At 32.0% G+C, this 20,911-nt stretch overlaps 5 protein-coding genes and 1 pseudogene across 5 annotated transcripts; all 6 read right to left on the reverse strand.

The window, feature by feature from the left end:
• Positions 1-3,779: 3,779 nt before the first annotated feature.
• Positions 3,780-4,652, reverse strand: LOC107634082 (uncharacterized). The gene has a single exon (XM_016337662.3). The coding sequence runs from the start codon at positions 4,650-4,652 to the stop codon at positions 3,780-3,782; it is 873 nt and encodes a 290-aa protein (XP_016193148.1).
• A 3,036-nt stretch (positions 4,653-7,688) lies between these two features.
• Positions 7,689-9,322, reverse strand: LOC107634081 (uncharacterized). The gene has a single exon (XM_016337661.3). It carries the CDS (start codon positions 9,077-9,079, stop codon positions 8,198-8,200), a length of 882 nt encoding a protein of 293 aa, XP_016193147.1. The 5' UTR covers positions 9,080-9,322; the 3' UTR covers positions 7,689-8,197.
• Positions 9,323-10,451: 1,129 nt separating this feature from the next.
• On the reverse strand, positions 10,452-11,491 carry LOC107634080 (uncharacterized). Its single transcript, XM_016337660.3, has one exon. The coding sequence runs from the start codon at positions 11,445-11,447 to the stop codon at positions 10,554-10,556; it is 894 nt and encodes a 297-aa protein (XP_016193146.1). The 5' UTR covers positions 11,448-11,491; the 3' UTR covers positions 10,452-10,553.
• Positions 11,492-12,855: 1,364 nt separating this feature from the next.
• Positions 12,856-13,701, reverse strand: LOC107634079 (uncharacterized). Its single transcript, XM_088509777.1, has one exon. It carries the CDS (start codon positions 13,699-13,701, stop codon positions 12,856-12,858), a length of 846 nt encoding a protein of 281 aa, XP_088365903.1.
• Positions 13,702-14,732: 1,031 nt separating this feature from the next.
• Positions 14,733-15,445, reverse strand: LOC148569723 (uncharacterized; annotated as a pseudogene).
• Positions 15,446-16,623: 1,178 nt separating this feature from the next.
• Positions 16,624-19,929, reverse strand: LOC107628871 (U-box domain-containing protein 44). Its single transcript, XM_016331493.3, has 4 exons — positions 19,673-19,929; positions 18,747-19,487; positions 18,352-18,652; positions 16,624-18,250 (listed from the first exon to the last, which is right to left on the reverse strand). Exons 2-4 carry the CDS (start codon positions 19,479-19,481, stop codon positions 16,797-16,799), a joined length of 2,490 nt encoding a protein of 829 aa, XP_016186979.1. The 5' UTR covers positions 19,482-19,487; positions 19,673-19,929; the 3' UTR covers positions 16,624-16,796.
• Positions 19,930-20,911: the final 982 nt, after the last annotated feature.

Below are 20,911 nucleotides of genomic sequence, written 5' to 3' on the forward strand. Positions count from 1 at the left end.
AAATAAATAATCTATCAAAGACTAATTTGACCATTTACTCAAGATTCCCATTTTTACCAACAAAATTGAAATGTGATAAAGGAATTGATCCAAGTCCAGTATCTAGCTTTGTATCTGATTTTGGTAGATGAGTCTCTAATAATTACTCTAATTAACTAATTATGTATTTAGAGATTTGGATCGAAACATTATCATAAAAGCTGTTAGAGATGTGTGTCCCCCCACAAGGAAACTCTCCAACTAATGCTTGTTTCATTTTGATCTCTATCTCATTTTCCAATTAAAATGATTCACAACAAAAAAATAAAAAATAAAAAATTTCATTAATGTAAACTAATCTGATGGCTAAACCAGTTGCTGCCAATACTTGAACAAACAATAGGCGCATTACTTGCTCCCATGCCTTAAACTTAGGGCTTAAAACGTGTCACTATTTTTTTATTGCTATTTTTTTCATTAATAATATAAATTATAAAACTTAAAAATGTGTTATTGAATAGCTATTTCTTGTACATTTTTTCGACATTTACGTTATCACTATTGAGTTTAATATACTTAAACTCTTATTTTTACTATTAGAATACGGTAATACTAGAAATAAAAAAAATAGTCAAAATTTATTTTATTCAATATTTATTAATTGTGTGAATGTTAAATAAAATAAATTATGACTATTTTTGACTAATTTTTTTATTATTAAATATTATTAGATATAACTCAATTTGTAATGTGAACTAGAACGGTAGAAATAATATTGAATGTTTTTAACCAATGTAATTTGAGTTGATTTAAATCGTTTCTTTAATTTGACATCACACAAGTTTAGCCCAATTAATAAAAGTTCAAGTAAAAGAATTAGATATTAGATGGACACTGTTTTATGCTTTTTTAAATGTTCTTCACAGTTCATAATATAGGAAGCTTATCACATGTTCTGTTGTAGTTGAGCGGAATATGTTATTCTATTTTTTTTAATTATCTATATTTAATTTAAAAAATATAAATGATAGAGATTTAATATAATTTTTTTTGTGGATCTATACTAAAAGTAGTACATATTAGACATTCAACCGTTCTAACCTTTTCTAATTTTAGAAGGTTGAATCTGTCTTATTTGTCTAACTCCATTTAAAATTAACGCTATATTTTGGACTTTTGGATAGGTATTAGTTAATGTTTAAAGTCTTTATTAAACTAACCATAGATCTAAATGTCAATATTAAAATGAATATTATAAAATAATTTTATAAAATAAAATATTTTAAAATATAAAAATTTAGCACATTTCTAAATTATACTCAAATATTATGAAAAGAATTGTATAATTGAGTAATAAATAATAATAATAAATTGAATAAATATTAATAAATGCCAGATATTAATAAAGCGTGTATATATATATATATATTTACCATTTTATTAAAAAATATTTTATTAAATAATAGTTGAATAATATTACAAATATAAATAGAATAATAAATATTTTGTATTAAAAATTATTTTAAATAAATAATATATACATAAAAGTATTAATTATCATGGTGTAAAACTATTTGTAAATAGTTTTTTTTAATATATGAGAATAAAAAATTAATTAAATATCTTAATTTAATATTAATAGTTAAACTTTAAATAAATATAATTGACAATATTATATAAAAGTATATATTTTTTATTTTACAAATTAATGATATAATAAATAATAAAAAATTAATATATTTTATTTATTTGTAAAATTCTAAACATGCAGTGAAAATTTTAGGAGTGGCAATGAGTAGAATAGGATTTGAATTCAATCCTAATTTTATTTATGAGTTGAATTTATTACTGAAATTCAATCCTATTTTAGTAGCGAGTTGATAACAACCCAATCCTATCTCTACATGCAATTAATTTGTGAGTATCCAACCTTTCTTACGAATTTTTACAAATATGCAATATTATTATATAACTTAATGAGCATGTAAATTAAAAATTTAATACAGACAACACAATCATCCCACAAATAATACAATCATTCCATAAACAATATAACCATAAAATATTCAATTTTACAAAAAGCCTTTGTTTAAATTAATAATATAAATACAAATAAAATATTGTGATATAATGTTGTATTTATATATCACTAAAATAGAATTGATTTTTATATAAACAAAATTGTTAAATTATTAATTGATGATCTTGGCTCAATATTAAAGATTTTTTGTACTAAGTGAGAGGTTTTTGGTTCAATATTCACCTATAATATATTTTTATAACATATACATGTATAAGGTGCGGATTGGTAGGATAAAATTGAGACTCAACCCACATTCAAACTTGCTCCGACCAAATTAAATACTCACAGATAAAATGTATTTTGCCACTCCTAAATAGAATGACTTACTATTAAAATTTTGTCATCATACTTAGATTGTTTTAATAATTTTATACCTATAATAAAAGTATTTCTTATTGAAAAAAAAATGAACTTTGGTTGTACCCAATAATTATTAGTAGAATATTTTAGATGCAAATACAACCATTAATTTCTATTTATTTGGATTTGCAAACAGCACCTAAGGCCCATTATTTCTAATTTTCTATAGTCACTATTTCACCTTTAGATGCATGTTATATTAACTGCGAGCTATACGAACGGTGTTTTTAAACTAACATTTTTTACCAATTTACCTCAAAAACTAGGGTTATTTTAGTCTTTTTTATACTGACTACAGAATAAATCTAAATTTAGTTACCTATTTATACAAAGAATATCATGTTTCTGTTTTTATTGGTGGAAGATGTGGTAATTTTCCCATAATATAATAAACTGAATTGGTTGATTCCAACCTGAGGAACATAATATCGGATCTCTTTCATTGCTAGAAGCATGTGAAATATTGAATCCAATTATTATTTTATGACCCCCATGTAATTGAAATTTTTAAATTTAAATTGTATGATTAATCAATAATCACACATGTGCTCCACCATTATATATGAACCTTCATGGCAACTCATCATTACTCCAATTTGAAATACAAAACTACTTATTTTGGATGGACTTGAAATTTGATACAACCATTTGAGTTAATAGTAATTAAATTAGCAAGGCAAAGGAATCTCTTTTTAAAAAAATGGAAGAAATAATTAGTTGATATGAGATAATTAACCAAAGTTAAAAATTATACGAGCATGTTCTAAAATAATTTTAATTATGGTTAAATTACACAGTTGGTCCCTATACTTTCAGTGAAATTGCAAATTGGTCCTTATACTTTAAAAGTTTATAATTGGGTCTCTAAAGAGAATTAAAATTTGTAATTTAGTCCCCATTGTTCAAAAAGTGTTTAATTTAACAGAATATTCTTAGTATATTCTCTATTTTAACAGAATATTCTTGGTATATTCTAAGAATATTCTGTTAAATCAATATTTTTTGACCGGCTTGGGACTAAATTACAAATTTTAATTTTTTTTAGGGACCTAATTACAAACTTTTAAAGTGTAGGGATCAATTTGCAATTTTACTAAAAATGTAGGACCAACTATATAATTTAACCTTTAATTATCGATAAAAAAATAAATTTAATTTTTATCACTACTGATGATTTATGATTATTTTTGTGGATATTCGATAACTATCTTAAAATGATTCGATTCAAGAAGATTCAAAACAATGAAATTGCAACTAGTATTCGAGTAAAACATTTGAACTATTATTCATTATAACTAGACAATTACATTTTGAATTCTATGACCAAATTAAGTTACATCTATATTCATGATCACAACTAGTGATTGAGAATGTTTAGAAGAGCAACCCTAGTTTTGATCAAACGCCTAAACATAAACTCAAGTCCTTCTTCAAGATCCTGGATGCATGACTCAAGTTTCTCCAATTGGTTCTGCATTTCACTCATGTTGTTATCTGATATGCATGCCAATAATGCTGCATCCACTTGGGAAAATTCACTCTCATAAGAGCAAGTTTTTGTTGTCCTTTTGGTGTGGATTATTAACTTTGAAACCAAAGACAAAGTACCATGTTTTGCATTTGATGATGAAGTTCCTGAGATAAAATGCAACAAGGACTCAAATATTGAAAGTGTAACAACTTCAACATCTTTCAACAAACCAACCAATGCCAATGTTTGTTGATCTTTGATGATGTTTTTGGCAATAGACTTCAAATTCAGCAAGGCTTTGACTATGGCCTTTTTGACAACTTTCCTTGAGTTCAAGAACTTCTTAGCCTCAGCTATGATCCCTTCTTCTCCTCCTCTTTTTCTTCGAATAACCGATTGAAGCTCGCGAATGCACTCCTTTGTGTGAAGCAGAGAATCTTTTGCTGATGTGCAAACATCAAGGAGCCTCAAAGATCCATCTAAGAGCTCATCAACACAATTTTCTTGAGGTTCATGCAAAAGGGTATCTTGTGTTAGTGGAAGTTGAACCAAGTTTTCAACACATTCATGAAGATCTTGTAAGGCTCCTAGCTTGTATCTAAGAGAAGAAGAAGAAGAAGAAGAAGAAGAAGAGGTTTCATTGGAAGATCTTAACCTCTCTAAATGCTCATTGCATTGTAGAATCAAAGGGTGTGGCCTTGAAGGTAAACTATTTGATCTAGCATGGAAATTATTGGACTTTGTCTTTGAGGCTTCCATTTAGAGAAGCTAAGAGGTAGAGATTAAGAGAAAGCTTTGATTTTAGATGTGGAATTTGAGTTTATGGTTTATGCTTTCATTGAATTGGTTTATGATCTATATATATATTGGATGGTGGAGGAGACATAAGGAATCTTATCTTAAACAAACCTCAAATGAGTGATAAGAGTTAACTAATTGAAATTGAATCTTAGACATGAACTATAAATGCTAGTGCTATGTCTCCCACATGGAATCTTCTAACTTATCACTTTATCTTGTTTAATTAATTATTAGTTACCTAATTAATACATATTTCATTTCATATTTTCTACCCCTCGTGTGCATGTGCTAGCTAGAGTGTGTGTTGATGTCTTGGATGTGATCATTATTGGACCTTGCCCAATATATATATGATATGGGTATAGGGGACACAAGGAATCTCATGTTAACAAATTTGAAAGTCATTATGATAACAAAAATATTATTTGTAGATTAATAACTAATTTATATTTTATATTTTAATGTATATTTTATATTAATAATTAATTTTAATATATACTTAAAATAATTGATATGATAATGACCTTTACATACCTTCACAAGCACAAAAAAATGGTATTAAGTTTGTATAAAATTTTCATACATTAAAAAAAAAGTTGTAAATCTAGATCTTTGAAGCATGCAATAAAAGAAATGTTAGAGCTAGCATTGTCTCCTACAAGGAAGTTTTCCAACTCATACATAATTTCATTTCTTTCATAACATACAGTCACATGTTTAATTTGTTTGGTATTAATAATTTAATATATATTCATCCCACGAATGGAATAATGGCATATCGATTGCTTTCTCACAATTGATTCGAAAAGATATTGGGAAGTAAGGGTGAGATATTATAGATCTCACTTAGTCATAAATCATAATAATGATTAATTTATAAATAAAATGATCATTAGAATCTTGAGGATTTTGACCTAGAACTAATTAATTTTTGAAGAAAAAAAAAGTATTAATTAGGTCTTTTAAGATAATAAACGGTGGACATGGATATCTTTCTGTCAATAGATAGTGCGAAATAAAATGAAGTTACCAATATATTTTATTATCTATAGTAGTGTGTGTTCCGTTGCTGTACATGAACATAAAAATAATGTAATTTTAGACAGTAAACATTCATTATCTTTTGAGTTTCTATATAAGTTTTATTAACTACTCTCTATTTATAATAAATTTTACCAAAACAGATAAATTTTGCTCCAAAAATTATTATCTACATAACAATATTTCATAAATAGACACGTCATAGTAGTTAATAGTACATATAAGCACCACCGTTAAGTTTTACATGATGAATTGATAGAAGGATATAACATGTCCATCGTTTACTATCGTAGAGGACCAAATTTGTACTTTTTTTTTCTTTAGGGACTAATTAATTAGTTCAAAGTCAAAATCTTCAATAACCTAATAATTGTCACTTTACTCTTAAAATTTTTTAGTTCTACTTCTTATGTGTCTTATTATTATAAGAGTAAAGTATCGTTTTCGTCCCCAACGTTTGGGGTAAGTCCTATTTGTGTCCCTAATGTTTAAATCGTCCTATTTGTATCCTTAACGTTTATAAAAGTAATTCAATGTTATCCTACTATCAATTATACTAACAAATCATATTATATTTTTCAATTATTCTCATTGGGATGTATTCATTCTCAATTAGGTTTCACTTGGATGTGTTCTATTTTAATATTATACCCGCCATTTGTGTTTAGATTCAATTATGTCCCTAAAAAAGTGAATTATGTAAATGTTGTAGGAATTAGTTTCAACATTTGATGAGCTATTTTTCGGAGTAGATCATCGATTCTAACTTCAAGAAGAGATTTTTTAAACTCAAACTAAAGCGCTCATAAAGTGTAATTGACAGCAAAATAACATTGAATCACTTTTACAAACATTATGAATACAAATAGGACGATTTAAACGTTAGAGACACAAATAGGATTTACCCCAAACATTGGGGACAAAAACATACTTTACTCTTATTATAACTTAGGAATCTTTTTCATTTTTTTCTCACTTTCGTGACATTTATTTTTCTTTAGGTTATTCTATAATTTTTATATTCGCTTACTCTTTACTTTTGTATAACATATTATATAGTTTCAATGTTAATATTATTTCTCTTTAATAAGTATAAATTGACTAATTGAGTAATAAAATATAATTCATCATCTTCTTTCATACTTACTCCTTCTTATGTTTTCTATATAAATCAACATTCACTTAACACCTCTTCTTTATCTTCTTTTTTTTCACATAATATCATACCTCTTATTCTTTTTTCTCCATTCTTACTAATATTTTGCACAAATATTTGAAGAATTCGATTCATCATTATCACAATTCTTTTTTTTAGTTTGTTAAACATATGTATTAGATAATAAATTTTTAAAATCCTAGACTTTTACAATTTGTTAGTTTTTATTTTTTAATTTTTAGTCTAATTGTATTCATTGATTATATCATATATATTATTTTTTTCTTTCAATAATTTATATTTTTTAATATTATTTAGTTGTAATATATATTGTCTAGAATAACAAGAAACTGATTAACTACAATCATGTATAATTGTGTCAAACTCATTCTTGTTGTTCCGTTGGTAATTGAAACAAGTTATCAGTGCAGTGATGCAAATCCTTAAAAAGATAGTTTGTTTCAAGGCTTGTGTTTTAGATGTTGGTATCTACTCTATATATATATATAGCAAATGAATCAAAGGAGAAAAGACTAATATTTGAAAATTCTGCAGTGCCCTCCCATATTGGGAGCATGATCATATATATTTGGATCTTGGTTTCAATTCATCAAGCTTCCATGTTCCAACTCATCCTTCAATATTTTTAAATTACGAATCACACGGATGGATTGTTGAAATTTCTGATCTTTGCAGGTTGCTGATAAAAAATTGTGCATGCATGGAAATAGGATCATCTTATCATCTTGTCTGCCTCCAGCAGATCAATTAGGGACAAAAGGAATCTTCTTGTTCATGTGGATGACTATATTTTTAGGTCTCTTCAATGTAACATCTCTTAAATAGTCAATGCTAATATCACTTTCTTCATCAAGTTTTGGTATTGACAGCTATGATGGTATTGAAATTAATTTTGAATCTCATATGATCTCAGAACTTGGTTTCAAGGGGTTTGCTTTAAGATTATTATATTCTACTCTTCTCTTCCTCTTCCTCTTTCATTATTCAATTTACTTTTAACTGAAATAAGAAATGAAACTTCATTGATGTGATTATCGACATATTTATGGTTTTATTATCTAGGAACACAAAGTGAAAAAGTTAGTTGAATTATTTGACTTCTTATTCCTTTAACTTATATCAGAAAGAAAAAGTGAAATTGATTGAAGAGGTTTTGAGGATGGAAAGGAACTGGGCAAAACATATAGATGTAGAAGTAACTATAGTTTGTTCCTTATAAAATATATACTCGGTTACAAAAATGATTTAGTTACATTGATGTACAAAGATCATATAGGTACTATGATTAGTGGTTGAAGATGTTGAGAAGGGAAACTCTGTTTCTAATTAATTTTCTTGAGAGGTGCTCAATTCCTATTTCTAGATTTTGAATGCACATCTCCAAATTTTCCATATTGATTTGGAAATTATCTGTGGATGAAGGCTTGTGACTGATGAGACTATGCAAATCTGCATCCACCTTTTCGAATTCATTCATGTCGGATTCTTGAGAGTCACAGGCTATTCTTTTAGGTTGCATCAGCTTGGATATCACTGACCATTTACTCCCTTTCGAACTTCGCCTTGGGCCGGAGATAAGCAACAACAAACATTCCAATGAGCTCAGGGTGACATCTTCAGCTTCCTTAAAGGTGGTAAGCATGGAGGATGTGTTGTTGTCTTTGCTTGAGGAAGAAGCTTTGCCATCATTCTTCATTGTTTTCAAATTTTCCAAGGACTTTCGCATCGTCTTTTTCATTGTTTTTCTTGAAGTCAAGTACTCTGCACATGCAGCTGTGAAGTTGGATCCGTCGCCTCTCTTTCTTCGAATGACAGACTGAATTTCCAGCATGTTTTCCTTTGATTGGACAAGGAAATCCTTAGCTGTGCTGCAGATATCCAACAACTTCAAAGATCCTTCAAGTAGTTCATCAATCTGTTTGTTGCTGCATTCTTGTGCTAAGGCTTTTTGTTCTATTGGCAATTGAATCAACTTATTGGCACAGTCATGCAAATCCTTCAAGCCATCTAGTTTGTGGCTTACTGAAGATGATGATATGGTGGCTTCAGAAGTCTTCAATCTTTGCAGGTGCTCCTCTAATTGTGAAACAAGTGGATGAGGTGCATTGGGCAAGCTGTTATGGCGAGAGTGCTGAGAGTTCTTAGTGTTTGTTCCTATGGCTGCCATTTTCTTTTATCAGGAAACAAGAAGATCAGAAGGTGAAAATTTAGAAAGTTTGATTCAAAGTTTGAGTTTTAGAGGTTGGCTTTTGCTGCATATATAGCAAACAAGTCAAGGAAGACATGAACAATATTTTATTTCTCAATTGTCACCTTATGAGTAAGCAATTATATATCATCTTGATTTGAATCTCAACTTCCAGCTCATCTCTCATTTTCTTTCCTTAGAAGTCGCACGCGTTCTGGCGAAACAGCATCTTTATTAGTTGGTAATATAATAGTCCATCATTCGAAATGTATGCATTGCATATCGAGCTCTTGTCTGGCAGATGAGAGGAGCTGTCTTTGAGCTTGATTAACATCTGTTTATGAAACTGTCTACCTACCACAAGACAGATTAAGGGCAGGATGATTCTTCATTTTCAGCATTGTTTATGCATTGTCCCCAGCTCAATACATGTTTAATTAATGCTTTTCCTCTACCATGTTGCACATTTTTAGTTGTAATTTCTATCTCATTAGCATGTGAAACCAGTTTTTGCAAATTGGTTTATAAAAATACACATTGAAAAATAGTGGTTTTGCAGAATCTTATGTCTTTCAAGTGGGATTGGTTAAAAATTTCTGGTACCCTTTTTATTTTGATTCTGTGATCTCAAAAACTAGCAATGACAGATCAGAGTTCAAATGCACAATGTTTTCTTGTCATTTTCCATCAGTCTTCAGTTGGAAAGCTCAATCCTTCTTCCTTTGGTTGCACTATTCTCTTAACATAAACTAAGACTGATTTTATAGATTAAGACAAGGTTTTATCAACTGAAATATAGTCATGGATTGTTGACTTGTTGTATGCACCTGTCTGTAATCTGTGTGGTTCTGTTTATTAAAAGTCAAAACCACTCTTTTATGCAAATCTACAGGTTTGAGTTTGATTGGTGTTATCTGGTTTTCAACTTTTTCAAGGCCTAATATTGAAACAATGGATAATTTCATTCTTGAGGCACCTTCCTCATGTAAACATGGATATTTCTATTTGATTTTTTATATGGCAACATAGAAAATCTGGTCATGGGGGAATAGTATTTTTTGTGATAGAAACAAACTTTATAAGGACTTGGTTCTTGGGGGGAAAAAAGGGAAATACTAGTACACACTTCCATATATAAGGTCAATTTTCCCATCCTTATTGGTACATGGATTTTATGTCATTTAACCTTGGAACTAAGCTGTAGTTTTCAAGTAAGGAAGATTATGATGAGGATTTCAATGTAAATTATTACTTGTCACACATTATATTTACCTTTTAACCTTAGTTTTACTGCCATAAACTTATGATAAAAAAATAAAACACAAAAAGGAGGCAGAGAATGAGTATTGAGTGTATGTGCAAAGAATTGCTTTTCATTTCATCTAAAACTACATATTAGAAACTCATTTCTTTCACATAATTACAAAAAATCACTTGTGCCTCATTTATACAACTAGTGATTCAGGATGTTGAGGAGGGAAACTCTAATCTTGATAAATCTTTTGAAAAGAGTTTCTAGTCCTTCTCCAAAGTCTTGAATGACAGACTCCAAATTCTCCAGTTGGTTCTGCAAGTTAGAGATACTGTCTGGCTTGCTTGTAAGTAACACAAAGGATTGCAATGCAGCATCTACTTTGGAGAACTCATTCTGATCCCCCTCTTGTGTGCAAGAAATCTTCTTAGCATTGTTGAGCATTAGCTTAGAAACCAAGGACCAGTTACTTGATTTCGATTGCGTTTGTCCGGATATAAAGTTGAGCAATGACTCCAATGTGGAAAGCGTGTTAACCTGCACATCTTTCAGGAGGCTAACCAAAGACACAGTTTGCTGATCCTTGTTGCTAGGACAGAATTTTCCTTTCTTTGCCGTGATCTTCAAATTCGACAAGGCTTTGAGGATTGCCTTTTTTACAACCTTCCTAGAAGCCAAGAATTTCCTTACCTCAGCTGCAACTTCCATCTCACCACCCCTTTTTCTTCTGATGATGGATTGAACCTCACGTGCACATTCCTTTGTATGTAGCAGGGCGTCCTTTGCTGCAGTGCATACATCTAAGAGCCTTAGAGATCCATCCAAGAGTTCATCAACCCATTTTTCTTGATGCTCTTGGACAAGGACTTCTTGAGTAAGTGGCAGCAAAACCAACTTTTCAACACAATCATGCAGGGTTTGCAGATCAGTTAGTTTGTGCCTTAACAAAGATGATGTAGGTGAAGATGCATCTGAAGCCTCTAGATTAGCCAAATGCTGGTTGCATTGTAGTATGATCGGATGCGGTCTGGTTGGCAAGCTTTTCGAGCGTGGTTGGTGATGAGATGTTGGGCTAAAAGGAGTTGCTGCCGCCATCTTTTCTCAGAGAGAAGAGAAAATAAGGCCTCAAAAGGTTGAATATGTACACAAGTGATGAGTTTTTGGATATACCTTCCTTCCAATGAGATTAGTTCAATATATATTGAAGGATTAGGAGACAAAAGGAATCAAATGTGAACAAAAATAAATGAGGGCTAACTGATTTTGATTCAGATCTCTAGGAGATCTCAGTATTGTTACTGCTATGTCTCTTACATAGGAACACCCCAACTCAGCATTTGTTTTTTCTTCTTTGAACACACGCTTGCATGCATAGCTATCACATTGGAGTTCTCAAAACATATTTCAATTCAAGAGTTCTATTGCCATGTCACTTTTTCAAGCATTAAATGCATGTATAGATATTATTATTATTATTATTTTGGCAGATAGATACCCTTTTAAATAATCATTAGCTGCATAAATAGGATCAATAAAACAGTTTTTGGTTTATAAATGAACTATAATACAGAGTGAATTCGTTGTACATAAATAGGAAAATTATGAACAATATTAAGGTCTTGATCATTACTACTAATTGGCTTGCTCCACACAACATGGAGACAAAAATCACGTTGTTCATTGAATTTTTGAGCACATCAAATGAGAGAAACATGTGCAAGCTAATTGCACGTGTAATCTTGACAGCAGGGCTATGGATTCAAAATTTGATATTGACTTTGAATCCCATGTGAGGCATAATAATTGATATGTAGAAGATGAGAAATTATACTTTTATTGAAAGATATGGACAAAAACATAGGGTCTTCGAATATTGTCCTTGTTCATCTTTGGCTGGCAACTTGGCTGATGAGGCTGTTTAAATGTTATATGAAAAACTCTTACCTTTACATTATCTTCTAAGGTCAACATGGTTCAGTACATGACAGGTGTGAGAATGAGATGATGAAATTTCAGAATAAAGAAACTCTCTAGATGGTTAGTTATTTCAACAAAAATATGAGAATGTTGTTTTAAACCATTTCTATAGCTCTATTCTTCAATTTTACCCTTTCTTATTTGTATTAAATCAAGCAAACACAATTTTGATATAGACAATTATTTCCAAAAGAGTTAATTATGTTTATATATTTAAGTGTGAGGCTCAGTGTTGAGTCACACCTCGTTACCATTAGGTCGGATGCGGACTCATTCCAAGTGGAATCCGCACATGACACAATGGTGACGAGATGTGAGTCAACACAATATTTCCATGCTTATAATATGTTTGAATTGGGTGTAGGAAGAAAAGGAACAAAGACAAAATAGCTAAAGTTTGGATGGTATTAGATGTAGTAACAAAACTTGGGTTGATTCATATTGATGTACAATTGTGGGACATAATTTGAATTTTGGATATCTATTTGTCTACATTTGATATTTACATTTTTCTTTTTCTCTCTATCTAGTGGCTGAAGATGTTAAGAAGGGAAACTCTTGTTCTAATGAGTTTCCTTGAGAGGCATTCAACTTGTACTTCCAGATCCTTAATGCAGATCTCCATATTCTCTGTGTTGCTGAGAAAGTTCTCAGTAGATAAAGGCTTCTGATGCAAAGCTGCATCCACCTTTACAAATTCATTTGTGTCACATTCTTCAGAATCACAAGTCACTCTTGTAGGCTGCATAAACTTGGATAGAATAGACCATCTGCTATGTCTCTTTGAGGCAGAGATAAACCGCAACAAAGATTCTAGCAAATTCAAAGTGACTGTTTCTGCTTCTTTCAGGATGCTAAGCATTGAAAAAGTTTCATTGTCCATGTTAGAGAAAGAAACAAATGTCTCAGTTTTCATTGCTTTCAAATTGGTTAAGGCCTTATGAATAGCCTTCTTCATGTTCTTCCTAGATGCCAAGTATTTTCCACCCTTGACTGCAAATCCGGTATCAGCGCCTTTCCTTCTCATAACTGATTGGATCTCATGCAAGTTTTCTTTTGTTTGCATGAGGCAATCTTGGGCCATGTTGCAAATATCAAGAAGCCTCAGTGACCCTTCTAACAAGTTGCCACTCCATTCTTGCACCAAAGCCTTTTGTGTGGTTGGCAATTGAAGCAACTTATCAGCATAATCATGCAAATCCTGCAAGCCGATCAGTTTTTGGCTTATAGAAGATGATGACAAAGAGGTAGTGGAGGCTTCAGAATCCTTCAACCTCTGCAAATGCTCTTGGAATTGTGATATAAGTGGGTGAGGTGCAGAGGGCAAACTGTTGCACCTAGTGTGAATAGAGATCTTTGAGCTTGTTTCCATTTTTTCTTGTGTTACAAGACAAAAGAGAACTCTAGAAGTAGGAGATGATGTTACACAATTTTTTCAGATAATCTCTGAGGTCTTTGTGGTTTGCATCTGCTACATATATAGCAAATGAATTGAGGGAGACAAAGGGAACAAGTGGAACTTTTTTTATTCCTTAGATGTTCCAAAATGAATTAGCAATTATATCACCTTGATTTGAATTTCAGATCTAAAATGGTATTGTTTATTAAGTGCTTCCTACTCACCAGGCTTCCCAACCTTTTTTTTATAAACTTCGAAATCACATGGTTCTTGGAAAATGGTATCTTGTGTAGGTGCTGCTATATATACTTAAAGAGTAAATAAAATAAGAAAAGAATTTCAAACCTTGTTCATGCATGAGCATTGTTATGGAAACGTTTTCTGCAGGTGGTGGAGCTGGTTCTTTTAATTAACAGAGATATGTCTCAAATTTGTCTTCTCAACTAAGTGCAAGAAGAATCCAATTTCAGATAAGAAACATGTATGGTTTTAAATATTGATATCATGCATTTTAACATCATAAAAAATGTGCTGAAAAGGAAATAGCATGGAAGGAAAATATGCAATTCTATGAGATGAGCATGCAACATACATATTAAAAAAAACTTCCTAAGTGGAGGAGATTAATTATTATTTATTACATAGGGCCTATCATTTTTTTTTGGTCAAGCAACACTCACTTTTGGTCAAAATGCTTCTGTCTACATATTTGTAGAGCATTCAAGGATGGCAAACAATGGATGTAAGAAACAGAAAAATAAAGAGAAAACAGGTGCTGTAAAATCCATTATGGTCACTATAAGAAATTTGAAACTGGAAAGTTGAGATGTGGGAACATAGTAAAGGAAGAAAAGGGAGACACATAACTTGGTGACTATGACTTGATGCTCATATAGTATATATTATTATTACAGAATATGATTTAATCTCATTTTTGTACAACTGTGAGACAAGGATATGGAAAATTGTCATTGGTTGTTCACAGTTATATGGTTTTCCTATGACTAGTGATTGAAGATGATGAGAAGAGAAACTGTAATTCTAATTAGTTTTCATGAGAGGAACTCTACTGCTTCTTCAAGATCCTGAATGCATATCTCCCAATTTTGCATATCACTTTGAAAATTTTTTATAGACGAAGGTTTGTGATTTAAGAGAGATTGCAAAACTGCATCCACACCTTTCAAGTCACATTACACTCTGTTAGGCTGCATCAACTTGGAGATCATCAAGCACCTTCTTGACTTTGGTTGCGCCTTTTGGCCGGTAATAAGCAAGAACAAAGATTCTAGTGAGCTCACTGTGACTTCTTCCTGTTTCTTTTAATATTCTAAGCATTCAGTCTCTCACTGCTTCTATTTGAAGAAGTAACAATGCTCTCATTGTTGATTCCCTTCAAACTTCCTTGTGCCTTTCGAATTGCCTTCTTATCCTTGATGACAAGTATTTTCCACCTTCAACAGTGAATCCAACTTTAGCACATTTCTTTTGCAGCAGGCACTCTAATAAATCTGTGTACCTTCATATTCTCATGCTAAGAATTGTTGATGATTGGTAACTAAAGTAACTTATCGGTGCATTCGTGTAAATCCTGCTATCCATTGAGCTTTTGTCTGATTGAAGATGATGAGTTGATGACAAGTAAGGGGTGGCTTGACAAAGAAGGCAAGCTGTTGGACCGAAGATGCTGCGAGCTCTTAGTATTTGTTATCATGGCTGCAATCTCTTCTCTTGCAAGTTCTGAACTCTCAAGTTGTAGAGGCTGACAATTTGGCATGCTCATACTTCATGTATATCAGAAGAATCAAGGGAGACAAGAAGAATATTTTCTCTTTGGAAATGTCACAAAGTTGGCATGCAAAGTCTGTCATGATTTTTGGATCTTGGTGCTGCCATGGCATTGTCGATACCATGCTTCCCACTAACCAAACTTACCAACTCATGCATCAAAAACATTGACTTTGGATTTGGAATCACATTGTAGCATCTTCCAAAGATGTGATACATTTACAATGTTCCCCCCATCTTTGACAATTTGCATATATAAAAGAACAAATTGCACACTTCAAGAGAGGATTCCATTGATTTGCCATAACAATTGGATCATCTGTCTGGAGGATGAGGAGCTATTCTTGTATAATTCTAGTCAGTGTCGGAATCTGCATGCCGACACAAGCTGAGAGTAAGGGAATCTTTTTTTCCATCTTCTGATGTCTGTGGCTGGTGAAGTGCATGGTGGATCACCTTATTCAACTAATGAAGTGCTTAAATATGCATACAAGATAAGAACCCACCTAAGTACTATATTTTATGAGTGTCAATGAGTCATGCACATAGTAATAAACTAATAAATAGTTAATTTTGTACTAGTGTAGCATAGTTTAATTGAGGAAAATGATGACATGATAAAAAATTAAAAAGTCTCTTATCAAAACTAAATTACTATTAACTCAGTTAATAGATTTGAAAAAAAAAAAATCAACTTAACCAGTAAACTATATCAGTAACTTGTTGTTTGTAGTGTTATCTGATATTCATGAGAACAATTAAAATATGTTTTCTTGCATCATCTTTGATTCATGTAGACATTATTCAATTCATGTAAACATCATTTATCAATCAAAGGGCAGCATATGAAAGTTGCAAGTTGCAGAAAAGAAAAAGGAAAAATGGCAATCATTTTCCTTGACCAGTTCTATCTTGCAAGTAGATTAAGCTAGTTGTATTTAGAATTATAGTTTATAAGAAACTTTGGAAACAACAAATTACTTATCTAACTGAGGATGCAAATTGTGAAGCATGCAAACTAACTTTACATCACCAGTTCTATAAAATGAATTAGGACTATATTCCTTACAAAGTTTGCATAAGAGAATAGTTTGAGAGTGATAACCAACCTTGAAAGAGCAGATAAAAGCTTTTATTATTTCCCTTTCTTATATAATTACATATACAACACTGTGGAACTGTGAGATTCATATCAAAACAAGATTAAGTATAAAATGTACAACAAAAAAATTTAAATGAATAGAAAGCAAAAACAAAACCACTCCCCATAATCTCACTTTTCAGAAATAACTTGATTGAACTTGCAGGAGCTCCAACTCTGCCAAAACTTTTGCAACAGTTGACTTCAATCGAGAATCACACGTCTGCGCCAAATCAATAAGAAAAACCTGAGCTGATTCTCCATATTTTACTCTGTGCTCTTCAATCCTGAATATTCTGTCCAACATCCATAGTGCTTTTTCTTGAACCTTCACATCACCTGCTTCTAAAATTTTGATAATAGCTTGCACACCTGAATTCTTGGCTATGCAATTGATGCCGCCTTCACAGATTTCGTCTTGCAAAAGAGTTGAAAGGGCAATCAGAGCAGCCTCAACTGCTTCCCACTCCTTATCTTCAAGTATTTTGATAAGTGCCGAAACAGCACCAGCCTTGACCAGACAAAATGTGGAGTTCACATAGCAATAACCATCATGCACTTCACAATATGCTTCTACTGATGGATTTACACAAAACCACTTTGACTTCCTACTCCTCCTGAGGGACAGAGAATTTTGTGATAGCTGAGCCAAAGCAGTCGCAGCTCTGAATTTTGCAATTGATGAACCACTTGAGAGAAGTTTCACAAGCAAAGGAATCACCCCTTGTTCAGCTGAATAGAGCTGCAGTTTCTTGTCAGAAGGATTTGTGAACCTAACTATAACACAAGCAACAATTTCAGCTAAGGTTCTTGTCACAGGCGAGTTACTTCCAGTGCTCGAAGCCATATTGGATATTAAAATAGACAACAAATTTGCTTTCTTCAGAATATCAGTCACCTTTTTATCACTAACTGGAAGATTACTCAGTATGCCAAGAGCTGCAGCCTTTTCACTATCTGATGATGATGATGAGACAATATTAACAATGTGAATAAGATGAGCTTCATCAAGATGTTCACTCAACTCATCTGTAAGATCTTTGGAAAGAGTATAGAGCAAATTAAGGGCCTTGCTTCTTGTTGTAGTGTTAGTTTCCTTCAGAAAAGGCAAAATTAGCTGAAGTGCTCCTTTTTCTTTCATTTTTCTTCTCACTTTAGATGCGCGAGGATGCGCAGCGATGCTACTTAGAGCTTCCAAGAGATGGCCTTGAATTATTGGGCTGGAAAGGTTCAAGAGTGAGAGCATCTGCTGAGCAACATCCTGATTAACAATAATAGATTCTGACTGAGCAATTCTTGCAAGAATAGCAGATGCTGGCTCCCTAAGAGTCATTAGCACAGATGTTACTGAAAAAAGAAGCTGCAGCAATGATCCTGCAATCCCAGACCTGATTAGAAGTTGCACATTTTCTGTCACACTGGAAAGATTTTGAAGGGCATTTAGAGCAGACAACTTGGACTCAAGTTTGCCAGTGTGAAACATGTTGACAAGGGGCTCGATTGCCCCATCTTTGCCGAGGGAAAGTTTGCTGTGATCAGTTAGCACCAACCTAGAAAGTGCTGTTGCCATAAGGATCTTGTTCATGTCAGAGCCTGCAATAACATGATTTTTTAAATAATTATATATATAACAAAGAGTTGTGTACTGATTAAAAGAGATGTATTAATTTAAGTTATGGGAAGTTCTAAATCACCTTTCTTCAAATAGTGCACTAGAGGCTTAAAGTAACCAGCCTCAGCCATGTGAAGTGCATTTTGAGTATTACTGGACAATATATCCAACAACTTGGCTGCACCTTGCGAAGCGATGGGGTCGCTTCCATTAAGGATAGAGACTAACATTACAATGCACCCCTGAATTCTTCCAATTTGCCGTCGAACTGCAGGAAGATCAGAGAGTTCTAGCAGCAGTCCCACTGCTTCCCTCCTCTCTTCTGCATCTCTTGTTAGAGACTTCACCACTGCTGATAAAAACTCGGTTTCTGCCATCTTCTCCTGCACAGTACTATTACATAAGATAACTAAGTAATTAACAACAACAAATACAGTCAATTTCACAAGAAATGTTGCCTTATTTTCAGAATTCTACCTTTGTCTCATCATTTCCTGAAGCCATATTTCGTAACAATTGAATGATGTTAAGTCTATTGTCTGCCTTACACGAACGCAGTCTATTTAACAGAACAGCAACAACAGCTTCCTCATTAACCAAACAACTTTCCAGCTTCTCATCCCTGATGAACTCCTTTAGTCTCCAAAGAGCAACTGCAAATTCTTCATCGTTACCATTCTTAAGTTGCAATACAACATCTTCTATAGTAACATTGACTATTTCCTCTTCTATTTCCCCTCCACCATACACATCATTTGCAAACTCTAATGATACTGGACTTGAAGATAGGCTCATGTTCCCACCAAATCTTGCATTCATAAACTGTTTTTGCAATGTACCAACCTTTTCTCTAAAATCTGTGGACAATTCAAGGAGCAATAGGCCTAGTGATCGACCAATATCATGTGTTGTGTCCTCAATATGTTTGCTAGGGTCTTTCAAGCTAGAACTTTTTTTCAAAGCTTTAGCACGGCTAAGCGAAGTTTCGATCGATTCCAAAGATTTTCTGATGGATGGCTTGTTTTCTATAACTGTGATTTTGTCACTCAAATCACTGAAAATTGGTGCCAATTTCTCAACCAACATGGCAAACTCGGTAAAAGCATCTATCTCAACTTCAGGATTCATAGCAAATGAAGCAACCTCATCAACCAGAGCTACTATCTCTGACATGAATTCAGAAAAGCTTCTCTTTTCCATAATCATATTCATGAAAAACTGGATTTTTTGGAGGAAAAAAGAAAAGAAAAGAATAATCAGTTACACAATTAGTAAACTGTAACTGGGAAACACATGATAAAGGAATTAACTTTATAAGAAACTAATGGGAAATTGAGAGCAAAACAAAAGGGAAAATCAATCACACAGAAATTCAAGAAATTCAGAGGGGAATTGAATTGAACCTGTTGAGAAAATGCAAGGGATGACTAAGAAAACTGAGTAAACACCTAGAAGTTGAGCTTAGACTTCCACATGTTAAAAGCTGAGAACTTTTTGAGAAATCCAAACCAACAAGCAAAGAATAAGACCACCCCACTTCTTAATTCTTCTTATTCTCACTATTGAAGTTGATACAGAAGGTAAAACAAGGGGTTGAAATTTGAGGTATGAATTATAATAAGAACAAGTCCTTGTTTGATAGGAACTACCCATTAAATGTAAGATTGTATTATATGGTTGTCTTGTTATAATCTTCATGGACCTCACGCTGATGAAATCAAAGAAAAAAAAGACCAAGTCAAAATCTTGTAAAGAAGTCTACTCTAAACTTTTATTTTGTCCTTTTTTATTTTTTATATTTTTGAGGTAAGCTTTGTTATTTACTCCAGTTTGCTTGGAAGCATTTATATTTTGTTTTCAGTTTACAGTTCCATAGTTCCATGTTTCAAACAGGTCATTTATAAAATGATTTGCTGTATTTTCATTCCTTAGTCAAACTTCAACTCACCTGAGACGGCTATTTCCCCATGAAACTCATGTTTGAATTTGTTAAAGTTAATGTAAAAATAAAAATTAAGAAAGGCACCTTTTTCCTTTTGGGGAATGATAATCTAGAAGAACTTTAGTTATTTGTACTATTCTGAACATATAATCATATAATACAAGTCTAAAGTGTTTCATTTCCTTTAGTAGGAAGAATATTAATTTCTTATTCTTTGACTAATGTGACTCCAGAGAATGCAACTGCATCACAGTATAAACACCGATAAATGTATCTGATAAAATAACTTTTAAAATTTATAAAAACCATAACAGATATAATTATAAAAGATAAATTTAATATTTATTAATATATAAAATTATATTAGATATTTTAATTTTGATTAATTTATAGCCACATATGTGCACAACCTGACATTATACACGTTCTCAAGAGGCCAGCTATTTATTCTAATTTTTTTCCCTTTTCTTTTCCACCTTATTCAGCCTATGCAGACTTATTCTAATTCTGGTAAACAATGAAGAAGGAAAAAAAAAGGAAAATTCTGTTTTTTTTTTTTTTTTTAAATTGTAGCAAATAGTAGAATGTAAAATTGGAGAAGTAAGATATGGAGGATAAGAAAGGTGAAGTGGCATATGATCAAAAAACTATTATTTACAATTTATGTACAAGTATCAGCAAATAGTGTTTTTTTCCATGA

This window comes from Arachis ipaensis, chromosome B3, assembly GCF_059453495.1.
Source record: "Arachis ipaensis isolate K30076 ecotype BB chromosome B3, ASM5945349v1, whole genome shotgun sequence".
Lineage (NCBI taxonomy): Eukaryota > Viridiplantae > Streptophyta > Magnoliopsida > Fabales > Fabaceae > Arachis > Arachis ipaensis.